The sequence below is a fragment of the Phaseolus vulgaris genome, chromosome 10 (genome assembly GCF_051622355.1).
Source record: "Phaseolus vulgaris cultivar YP4 chromosome 10, ASM5162235v1, whole genome shotgun sequence".
NCBI lineage: Eukaryota > Viridiplantae > Streptophyta > Magnoliopsida > Fabales > Fabaceae > Phaseolus > Phaseolus vulgaris.
In genome coordinates this window covers 44,824,677-44,837,747 of record NC_143507.1, presented here as the reverse complement: position 1 = coordinate 44,837,747, position 13,071 = coordinate 44,824,677, and the positions used below count along the sequence as shown (strand labels likewise).

General features: G+C 27.1%; 1 protein-coding gene across 1 annotated transcript; it reads left to right on the top strand.

Moving 5' to 3' along the window:
* Positions 1–8,662: 8,662 nt before the first annotated feature.
* Positions 8,663–11,724, top strand: LOC137818121 (SNARE-like superfamily protein). The gene is made up of 5 exons (XM_068621354.2): positions 8,663–8,862; positions 9,247–9,360; positions 9,795–9,874; positions 10,673–10,797; positions 11,360–11,724. The coding sequence occupies exons 1-5, from the start codon at positions 8,810–8,812 to the stop codon at positions 11,429–11,431; spliced, it is 444 nt and encodes a 147-aa protein (XP_068477455.1). The 5' UTR covers positions 8,663–8,809; the 3' UTR covers positions 11,432–11,724.
* Positions 11,725–13,071: the final 1,347 nt, after the last annotated feature.

Sequence of the window (13,071 nt, the reverse complement as noted above, 5' to 3'; positions counted from 1 at the left end):
AAATTGTAGTCAGATAGTAGTTGAGATTATTGATCGCTCCTTTTTTTTAATCACTTTCTTTTATTTGGTTGTTTCTCTTTTTTCTTCAGTTTTTCAGTTCTCTTAATATTTCAAGTCTTCAATTTTTTAACTCCTTAACGTTCGGTTGGAGTAAACCTACAAAAGATTTGAAGTAAGTATTTTGTATTGAGAATATCCAATGTAAAACTAATAAAAGTGTATATTCCTCTTATGTAACAATGATTATTTGTAGTATTAGTAGTAAGTTATTTCGTTTATGGATCGTATTTCATATATATCTTTAATAAAACGGTATTACTTAATTTATCGCATGGTTACTGGATTCATGGATGCTAGATGTCGAATGACTTGGCTGATTCGACTCCAATCGGTACACAAATATTTACAAGAAATAAAAGTTATTATATTTCAAAAAATAAAAGTAAAAACATCACAGAAACAGAAAATGGAGAGCTAAAATTTGTAAAGTGTCTTAAAATTGTCGTTGCCTAACTCATTTGATTATTTGAATTCCCACTGTTTTGAACAATAACTCCAAAAAAAAACAATAATTTTACCTCATTGCCTCTTGAAGAAAGTAATTTGATAATTTTCCATAAATGGACTCTTATTTCATTTGCTACCATTGATGACTAAGGAAAAGTGTGTATATATATTAAAAATTGAATATATTTTTATAAAAAAATATACATTTAATAGAAAGTACTTTTTTGGAGGAAACCTAAAGTTCCTTATGTACTACACTTAATCAATATATAGAGTAACTAATTTTATAGAAATAAAAAGTATTTATTTATATAGTTAAGAAAATACTGCATAAAGAACATTAAAATATATTAGTTTTCATATTCCTTTTACCGTTTTAATTTTATTATTCTAATACAAGTTTTATGAAGTAATAATTAAATATATATTTCATTATTTATGTATTTTAATATTTACCTACTGATTACTACACTATAAAAAATTATTAAATAAAAAATAATTTTAAAAATAATAAATAATTTAAAAGATAATAAATAATTAGTTACGGATTAAATTAGATATTATTTTAAAAGTTATAGAAATTATTCATATCTAAAATAATTTTTATTATTAATAGTTATTTAAATATTACTAACTTTTTTATCTCAAAAAAATATTTAATTTAATTAATATAATAATTAATTATAATTTTTCTTCCATTTAATAATTTTGTTTAGTGTTGTACGTGTTAAGATATAGAAAAGTATTTCTTTTACACAATTTCAAAAAATTACATTCATTTAACAACCACTTTAATAATATAATAATATATATTAGAATTTAAATTTTAAATTAAAAATAAAGTAAATATTGCTAGAATATTATTATTCAGGTATGTGTGAGGTGTTTTTTATGGGTGGATGTTAAACTATCATCATCTAAGATATAATATCTTTATCCGTTCATAAATATGAATGCTTAGTGATTTAAAAGTATTTTTTATGAAGTCTTTTATAAATTACACTGATATTGAACTTGGATTCATAATTTTTTTTAAATAAAACTTTATCGATTTAGGGTGTTGCAAAAGTCAGAATGTGTAAGTTTTGTGTTTTTTTTTCACATTATAAACATGTAATTCACCTTTTACATACTGATTTTGGAATTGAAAACGTGAAAAAAAAGATAATTAATTATACAAATTTGTTTACAAATAAAATATTGTTTTTATGTGATATTTTTATTTACAAGATTTTAAAATAAATTTTATTGAATTTTCGTTAATGAAACTTTAAAAAATTTAATAAAACTAATGAATTAACTAGTTTTAGTGATATATGTGTGATTACGTTAAAAATATCGCGTGTTAAAAACAGGAGGGAGTATTTTAAAAAAATGCAACTATTAACTGTAAATTTTCGTTTATTTTTTCTACTTCAACCATGAAATGAAAGATCTTGATAAATAAATAAATAAATAAATAATATATATAGAGAGAAATTCTAACTCGTGAATTTAATATTTACTTTTTTAAAGAAAAACAATTTATAAATTTTAAATATAGCTTTAGTCAGGATAAGAAAAGCTAGTTTTAGTTTGAAATCATTATCTTTTCTTATAAAATATATGAGTTTTAGTTTTAATTCTTGTAAAACAATTGTCTATATATTTCATTTTTAAAAAAAAAAATAACTTCTTATTCTTTTTCTAATATATTTTATTCTTTTTCTAATATATTTTTAAGGATAGATAATCACATATATTTTACACATTTTATAAGAATTTGTTACTTTCAAATATTATATTATAACATAAGTGTAAATAATCAGCTTTTTATTTTAATATATGACTATTAAAAACGTTATTTATAGTCTTTCTTCTTTTGTTTCGTCTATTAGTATAAAACTTGTACCATTAACAAAGTACTTATGTAATTTTTTGACGCATCTTATGACCTAATTTAACAAATCTCTTATGTTTTGATTTTTCACACTAAATCGCTTGTTATAAACCTATAAATGTAAGTCGCATGAAGAATTATGTTAGATAATATATATGTCCTTAATTAATGGTAAAATACATACATATTCCTTAATTCATGTAGGAAAATATGAGTGTATATGAGTTTAAGCACTTGATTCAGCTATTTGCTCTGACATAAGGATGAACTATCTAAAATACATTATTATAACAGTCAATTTAATAGTTTTATAAGAAATCAAGACAAAATTCTAAACAATAAACAATTGTGATTAGAACTTACTCAATATACAGTTTAACTTCAATGCAATTGACTAACACATGAACATGAACATGGTTAAACTCAACATCAATTAACCAATTATTTAACTCCCTCCCCACGACCAACTTGTTGAAAGACTCGTAACATTGACACATGCGTTTGACTTTGAAATTCTATTTCATTCCTAGAATCATGTGGTGTCAACATGAAGTTGTTGAAATAATAGGAACAAAAATATGTAGTCTCATGATGTAAGTAAGTTGCACTAATTGATCCTTCAACTAACTTTATGTTTTCACTTATCATTTTGGATCACCCATAAATATATACAAATATATAACTACATTATGATTCATATATAAGTATAATAAAAATTAAATTTAGATAATATAACACAATCATTTGTCACTTTTCAAATGGATACATCCACCTATATTGCATTGGTCCACTAAGTCATGTTTCATATGGAAGTTGGATAAGTAAGGTTGAAAAACACAAATATTTAAAAAAAATGACTAATTTCAACAAGAGGATTTAAAACATGCATAGGTTTCAATAAGAGAATCTAAATCATGCATAGGTAATGTGCCAAATGCAAAAGAAAGTAATGTCTCCATGAATACATAACAATCATGACTTTTCATCCCTTGAATCTTTCCCTTTTCAACATTAGAACATTTGGTCAAGTTCAAAATATAACCATCTCGCATCCTAAGTTTCTTCAAACTAAATTAGCTTCATCTGTAGTTAAAGTGTACTTTGCTTTACACTTTAACATTTTCCCATTAACTTGTGGCTTCAACTCCAAGTCTTTTTGCCTACAATACAAAGTTAAATCTTTTCTTTCCTTCTCATTGTCCTTTGTCTTATTGAACATGTTGTCGATTTTTTTTTTCTATATGCATCATATCAATATTATGGCTTAACAAATTATTTTTCCAATACGGAAGACCCCAAAAAATATTTTTTTGTCCAATTATGACATTCTCCATATCCATCTATCTTTGTTACATAAATTTAGTGACTTTCAGGAAATCATTCACTCTTCTTCAAACTTGTGATGGTGTCAGCATAGGAAGTGGCCCATTTGTTTCAATTTGTTCTTTTCCAAAGTCTTTATTGTTTCTCATAAACGAGTGATCATTGGGTAAGAACTTGTGATTCAAGTCAAACCAACAAATTTTGTGACCATAATTTAATGTGAAGGACTTATTATGCTTCATACAATGCGAACAAGCTAATCTACCATGTGTCCCCCAACCAGATGACATCCCATAAGCAGGGAAGTTATTTACAGTCCACATTAAAGCTACCATCTTCATAAAATTGTGTTTTCTTGAAATATTATACATCAAATATAATTCCACAACTTATTCAAATCATCAATTAAAGGATCTAAGTAAGCATAAATAGATGCATTTGGATTATATGGTTAAGTCTTGACCTATACATTTTAAAAGGAAAATTGTATGGAGTAACAATCACAGGCCAACAAGAATATGGTGAAAATGAAGCCTGGATGTACATGTTAAATCCATCTAAACATAAATCAAGTTGTACATTGCGGGGATCAAAAGAAAATATGAAATATTTTCAATCAAAGTGCTTCCAAGCTTCACCATCAAATGAGTGGTGTAACACGTCTTTCCTTTTGTTTTTATCATGTCAAGTAGTCTTACCTTGTGGTAGCATAATCAGGTTGATCAATGGTATCAATAGAGTGATTCATTACAATATGACCCACATGTGTTACTTTTTTAGTTCAAGCATAAAAGTATTGTCTTTTGAAAGATGTTTCGATTACTTGTTATTCAATATATATGGTGGAATGAATATACATTTAATCGATTATATATTGATCATAGTTTGTCGATTATTTAACATGTTATGATTGTGTTACGTTGCATTCGAAGAGATAGATATTGACATATGAAATAAATGTTTTTGAATTTAAAAAATAAACTAATATATATATATATATATATATATATATATGTGTTTTATGTATATTGTTATCCGTTAATACAACTTATTATTGTATATAGTGTATGATAATAACTAGTAATTATACTAACCATGCCTTTCGTTAAACCTTCTGCATAACACATATGTGTTCTCAATTCTAGTGTTTCATTGAGAAGTATGAAATAAGTACATAAAATAGTAAATAATTTATTTTGGTATATTTTTGGGGTATATGCTGGTCACAGCCCATATATATATAAATCATTATAACTTTTTTTAATAAATAAATATATATATATATATATATATATATATATATATATATCTTTCCATCACATCAAAGGAGGGGTTGAGGGACGGGATGGTATTTATGCAAATGCTTTGTCATAATAATAGAAACATTGTTAATTAAAGTACAAATAGCAAACCACATATTCTAATTTCGTAGACTGTGACATTGTCTTCTCTCTACAACATAATTCAACCAATTTAACTTGATACCGACACCTCAAACATTCACCAATATAATCCTGCCGACAATTATAATCAATTAACAATTAGTGCACAAGCCATAATTAACGTTCTTTTTTAAGCATTTTAAACACTTTGTCGGGAAATAAAAACATGAACAAGTTAATGTCGGAGGTCTGGTTTTACTATCAGCCGCTCTGACACACCTTTTAAATGGTGGTGTGTCTGTGTTGGAATTGAGATTTGTAAAACATATATTGATGAAGTGTCTAATTTAAAAAAATATTTGTTGGATTTTTAACCATTCTAGCATATTTCTAATACAATTTTAAAAATGAAAAATACATTAATTTTTTAAAAACTCATACTTATTAAATTTTTATTATGATTATAAAAGTAAGAAATTAATCATTTTAAACCAGCCAAGAGAAACATCGTTTTGTTAACAAAATATTAAAACATACTTGTACACATAAATCTTTATTATTAATTTATATAATTCACAATTATATAAATATATAAATTTATGTCTTATGTCCTACATTTTGAAAATTATACGTATCTATGTCTTCATATCGTATCAGTATCTGCGCTACCTAAATTCTAAACCCTAAACCCTACCATCACTTGTTAAACATAGTTTAAGTAATAACATAGTTTAAGTAAGAAAAGTCACTTGTTAAACATAAGAAAAGTCACTTGTTAAACATAGTTTAAGTAAGAAAAGTGAGGTGATTCTGTTTAGACAGGTGGCAAGAATGGGATGCAGATTTGTGGAGCTAGTTAAAGTGATTTTACTTATGAATTTATGGGAAAATGTGGAGATATGAGAAAGAAAAAAGGAAAAGTAGTTGATGGATTTTCTATAAAGGTGTGATAATGAAACATCATATTCCATCATTGAATGGAAATTAATGAGTTATGGCGTAACAAGGGCATGTGGTATTGATCTATAGGTTCTTTAGGTAACGGCATTTGTGTCTCTAACAAGAACATTGAAGATTAAATTGACCTCAAAGTGAGGGCTAGCTAGGGTAGATATAGATCATGCACCTTCTAATTGCTTTGTCTCATTGTGTGAGCTGTTACCATATCACAATGCTCAAGACCTTACTCATTTATTTTTAAGCTTAATACTTTATGGCCACAAAGTACACAATTTAAGAGAGCCTAGGGCTCAATGGGGTGGTCCAACATATCAAATATTGCCGATCCTCATTCTTTTATTTCATTTTTTATATTGTGTCAAACAATAATCATATGATTAATTTAGAAGCCTCCTAATATAAGATGATATAGATAATTTTATAAGTAAAATATTCACTAAAAGATAATTATGTATTGTATGAAATGAAATGTGTCCGATTTTACCTACTTCCATCATATGAACAATTATATCTCGATTTATTAAAAAATCATCTAGTTAATCATGAAGTTTAACTTACTTAATTAATCAACATGTCAGATTAATATTAGAACTTAACAGTGATATACGTGTCAATTGAGTCCATTACTTCATACTCAACTCAACTCTATAAATAAGTTGATCAACCTCAAATCAAGGTACATATTTAATAACATTTTTCATCATCGACCCACGTAGCGAAAACTGATTTAAGTGTCAAAAAATCCTTTGTAGATATATCTTAATACTCAACTCGGAAATTGAAAAAAAAAACTAAAAGAACAAGATTCAACCCATACAAAAATAAATTCAGATTTCACAATTTTGTAGATGATTAAAAAAAAATTCCCAAATTAAACATCTTTGTAAAAATATTTTTTTATTGGAGTATCACCAACCCAACTAAAAAAACTACAATACTTATATAACTAAAGAAATTATCACTCATATATACAAATATAAATAAGATAAGGATGTTAGTTAATTAGTTATGTTAATTAATATTTGTTTGCTAACTAGTTATAAAGTAGGTTAGATCATAATTCAATTAAGTTTTATTCTTTAATTTCTATGTTTATCTTTTATTTTTTATAATTAAAAAATTATATATTTTAGTTGTTGACAAATTTGAGACTGGGATTTTTTTTAACAGTTAAGGAGATAACTTATGGTTATAAATTAATCATTTATATACCGACAAGAGAAAAATAGAGAAAAGAAGGATACATATAACTTTCAATAGTTTATTGATGACTTCTAGAAAAGTAATTTGGTTCATTTTTTTCCTCTTAAAAGAAATATAAATTAAAACTATTGGGTGAAACATATTCGTGTTTTGTTTTTATTAAAAAAAAAGGTTAGAAACTTGTAGATATTCCCACAAACTATGAAAAACAGTTTATTTTTAAAAAAAAAATTAACAAAACTGATCACAATCTCGTATAAATATTTCCACGTAGGATCATCCTTGGAACATTCGTAGCATATGATTGTTTGAGTAAATTACTTAACTTAATTTTGTTTATTTAATAAAATTCTAGGCATTTTATGATTAAAATTATTTTATATTTTTTTGAAATTTGAGTTGTATTTCTTTTAAAACTTTTGTTTATTGACTTTTTAAAAAAATAATACTATCGTGAACACTTCAATACTTACACGATTTTAATAAATTGGTTTTTACATTAATTAATATTCCTAGTTTGGATTAAAGGCGGCAAAAACATTCGTGAGGTGACACTGGCAAAATCTGTTTAGTTTTAGGATTTTAAATCCTATATAAATAACCTTAATAATGAATATAAATATTTTAATAATAAATATTTTAGTGTATTGATATATTTTGTTTCTAAGTGTAATAAGAAAAGAAATTACAGTGTTAGTGATTTTTTTTTTAATTTTGTTTGAATTTCATTAACAATTTAGGTATCTGAATAGTATTTGGTTTTTATTTTTATTTTTTGTTTATAAATTTAAAATCTTTAGTGATTTCTTCTAAATTAGTTACATATTAAGATTAGTTTCTCATTTAATAAACGCGCATATTATTAAAGATTAAGTTTGTATTATATTAATAAATAGACTTAAATAAACCTAATAAAATTAAAGTTGTTGTCCTAAGATCATAATTTTTTCATGAAAATATGTCAATACTTATTGTATTGAATCATATATATATACCATAAGTGAAATTGACCACTTAAAAAATAATATGAGTGTGAAAATATCAAACACTCTCCGCCATTTTATTTAATTGATTTAAAATAATAATTTATTAAAATAAAACTATGGTTCAAATAAATATTAATTATTCAATAATTATTTATAATTTGATTTTATATGTCTATACTTTTCATTATTCAGACTTATGAAATTGAAATTATTTTCAAAAAAATATTTTTCTAAAGCATATATTTTATCATACAATTTATTTAAATACATTTTATAAAAGGATCAAATTTATTTATATTAATATTTTGTTATATATTTTTTATTTGAGTTGTATATTAAAGTTAATTCTTAAGAAAATGAAAATTCTTAATCTAATCTCAGCATTCAGAAGAATGAGTATGTGTATGAACATTTACTTTTTTATTTGGAGAAGTCCTAAACTACAAGCATAAAGTTTATAACATGAAAGGGTATTTAAGTCATTAAGCACAAGAACCCTTGATGCTTGAATTGGGAATTGGAAGAGAGCTGAATCAAGAAGAAGAAGAAGAAGAGAGAGTTGAGAGAATATGATCCTTGCAGTGCTCTTTGCCAACGCTGAGGGCAATATCCTCATCGAACGGTGCGTTCAGATCCATCTTGTCTTCCCATTCCCAATTCTTATTTTTGCTCTGCTTCTCAGTTTTACCTCAACTTCTCCAATTCGCTTCAATTTTCTCATGCTGCATCTAAATTTTAGATTTTGCGGATCGAATCATGCTATTTAGATTGGATCTGAAATGGGTTTGGCTTGGATTTTGATGGGGTGGAGTATTAGTTGCCATAGTTGTTTTCTGAAACATGTTGAACATCGAACTTTCATAAGTGCTTGTAAGATTAAGCTTAATTAATTATGTAACCTTGTATTGGAGTCTTGCTTTGCATATTATTTAGCATTTGGACTACATTTTGTTAACTGTAATAACATAACCCCTTTGTTGATACATAATGATTTTCAATTTTGCAGTTTTCATGGAGTACCTGCTGAGGAGCGCCTACATTGGCGTTCTTTCTTAGTCAAACTAGGAGCTGATAATCTTAAGGGTGTCAAAAACGAAGAGCTCCTTGTTGCTTGCCACAAGTCAGTATAGCATACTTTTCTCTCATATTATACCTTGAATTTCGTTTCATGTATCTGTGTGTGCTTATATGAGTTGCCTCGTGTAAGAGCAGAAAGATTACAAACTAAATAATTTTAGTTGCTAAAAAGAATGGACCTGGTATTGGGCAAAACAGTATCTTCGGATGGTGTAGTTGGTATCAGGAATATCAGAAAAGAGTTGTATTTGTAGAACAGTACATGTGTTCTACGTGACTAAAACATGCATGCATACTTGGTCAATGATGTTTAGCAGCTTTTGAAAACTTGAATCATCATTTATCACGATGTGAAGTTTGACATGAAACAAGATTATCTTTCACCATCAACTCTTGTGCATTCATATTCTTTTTTGTGGAAAATTGCTTCTTATTATTTTATGATGCTATAGTACTTATACATTTTCATTGCATCAGGTCAGTTTATATAGTATACACGGTGCTTGGGGATGTCAGCATCTATGTTGTGGGCAAGGACCAGTATGACGAACTTGCCTGTATGTATTCGTGGAATCTATATTTTATATTTGTTGGTTGTAATATAAAATCATGGAAATTAGTCATTCCAGCTATAGGCTTACTTGTTTTAGATTGCAGTGCTGACTGAGAAATTTGAAAAATGTGAATAGAGCTACTAGATATTTTTTTGTCTTGAGTCTTGCGAAAATATACTTAACCGATTACACTACTAGAGACTGAGCATCTTTATTTAGGTTGCTACTAGTAAGCAGGATGTACGTAGACAAATGTGCATACAAAGATAAAGATATAATAGATTTTTGCAATCAAAAGTGAGACAGTGGAGTTAAGAGTTCAGTAATAGAAAAAAGAGTAAGTAGAATAGGAATTGTGGACAGAAAGAATCAGATCATTTAGATGTCATTTTTGAAAGCTGGATTTTAATTATATATTTTTCTATAAAACCCTGTAATCTATATTAATTTGTCTAACAGACATCAAGACAAGAAGAGATCGTAGTTTTTTGGGACAAAAAGTAAAGATGAAAAACTTCCCCTTCACTTTCTTATTTTGATAATGCAAATAATAACTATTGCTGATAAACATTATTTTTCTAGAATTGTTGTTGGTAAACTGCCGATAAAGGACAGATCTTGGATTCTACATTTAGTAAATGGTTTTGGTTAGCTTATCAAGAAAATGATTAATGACATGATGACATCTGCCTTTTTAGCGTTATGCTTAATTTCACTGGAGCTGGAAATGTAAATTTTAAGAGCTGTGGAATACTTTGCAATTCACATCTCTGCTTCTATTTACGGTTTTTTTCTGTTCAGTGTCAGAAGTTATCTTTGTGATAACCTCAGCTGTGAAGGATGTATGTGGGAAGCCCCCAAGTGAGCGCCTCTTCCTTGACAAGTATGGAAGAATTTGCCTTTGTTTGGATGAAATTGTATGGAAGGTAAGGAGGCATGCAGAACAGTTTCAGACTTTCATTTGTACAAAATAACCAAAACCAGAGCTTTTAGATTTTGTCAGTTTACTCTATCTGCCTGTCTTTGGAACTCATCTATTAAGAAATTCCATGTGACATATGTAATCATAGGCATTGCTCATCTATTTATTATCTGTATGATGGAGTCATCTGTTTTCTGTTAGGCCCATTAGTTAGATATTATCTTCTACAGTGCATGTTATGGATGCCCTGATAATACTGTCTTATTAAAGTATAAGAATTTATTTGAACTTTGTTGGAGATCTCATGTCGACTAGATATTATAGCATTTCATAGTATATAAGTGAGTGCAAACCTCACTTTATAAGCCCGTTTTATGAGGTCGAGTTAGGCTTAAAATCCACTTCTTAATAAACTTGATTAGGGAAAAACTGACCACAGTAGGCACTTGGATCCTTTGTCCCTAAACACTAACCCAAATGTATCTAACTGTCTTGTTCAATTGTTTCAAAGAGCAATTTTCTACTTGATGCTTTTCTTGACAATTTTCTGTGTGTATGTTTTGAAGGGATATTTGGAAAATACAGAAAAGGATAGAATCAAAAGACTGATAAGGTTAAAGCCTCCTACAGAGTTTTGAATGAGAAGTCCAGAGGCAGTCATACTTCAATGACTGGTCTGAGTCCTGTGTTCAGTGTAGCATCTTCTAAGTGGATATGGGCAAGCAACCAAATACTGTGTTGGATATCTGCACTTTGCAAGGACTATTTTAAAATTCTTGTGTCACAATTTTTAGCACTTGTATTTTATAGTATTCCCAAATTCTGCCTTCTATAATTTGCTTATTTTGCTCCTCATTTATCCTTGCAATATTGTTTACTGTGTGGCACATGATTCCATTTTATGGAATGAGGGATTTTCATGTTGGCTAAAGTACTTGCATTTCATTATAACATAAACAACTCCTTTATCCATCACTCCATAAATCAATCATTATCTACAAGATGTTGGTGATCCTCCTATGTATACCATGCATTCATTGAAATGACATTGTTAATGACTATGTTAAAATAAAACTTATCGTAAATAATAAATTATACATATATTATATAATAACTTATCGGACATGCATGATTTTGCAGTAATGTGGGGTTTGTGTCTCCATCTTGTGGATTACGAGTGTGACGACGTGGTAGTATAATCAGTTGATCTTCCTTTGTATAATGAACTATATATGGGTGAACTACAATTTTGAATCATGCATCCTTTTTGATTGCACAATACAAAACATGTTATTTATTTATAATACATCTTGGATTGCACGATTAATAAGTTACTTTCACACTTTGGATTGCACGATTCAGAAGTTACTTTCAAATATGAAAATAAGTTATGAATTGTACTATTCAAAGTGTATTTTAAAGACATTTAGATTGTAAAATTTGAAAAATTTCCAAAACTTCCAATCCGAAGACAACAATACAAAAATGAAATAGATCGATCTTCGTGCATGGGTGTGGTTACTACGAAGGGGGGTGCGAATAAAGAAGATGAAAAGGGAATGCTTTTCTTTTTCATTAAGGGTAGAACGATATTTTCAAGAGGCCATGGGGTGCATGAAGAATTTGCCAACCTCTCATCCAATTGTAGTAAAAGATGGGACATATTTTCAAGGGACACATCTCATTCAAAGGAGAGACTAAATACAAAGATTAAAATTTTTAAATTGAATAGAAAGATTCTAACTTTACTGAAATTCTTAAGTTTTAATGAATTATCAGTTTTAATATTTTATCCTCTAATAAATTATACTTTGCTTGTTTTGAAAGAAATAGTAAAATTGTTTACATAAATAACATATTATTGTTATTTTGTGTGAAAAAACAAAATTATAGTTATTTGGAGACGCATGTATAGCAATAAATACGCATGTATCAAATTTTATGCATGTATTCATATTTGTAATGACACGTTTTAAAATGTTAATTACATCAATACTAACATATCAAGTTATTAATAAAATATATATTTAAAGAAAGAATAAATTATATTATAAATATTTTTCTTAAAAATAACAATGTTAGTTATAGGTTTATAGGACAGTAATAAGTTTTATCAATTATAATTATAGGGACATATAATGATTATTTATATATCTTAAAACACAAATAATCAATATTAAGAGATGAAAAATTTGGTTTAGGGAAAAAATATTAATTAGTATTCAATTTTTAAATTCATAAATTAATGCAAAAAGAAAGATTGATAAAAAATATTTAG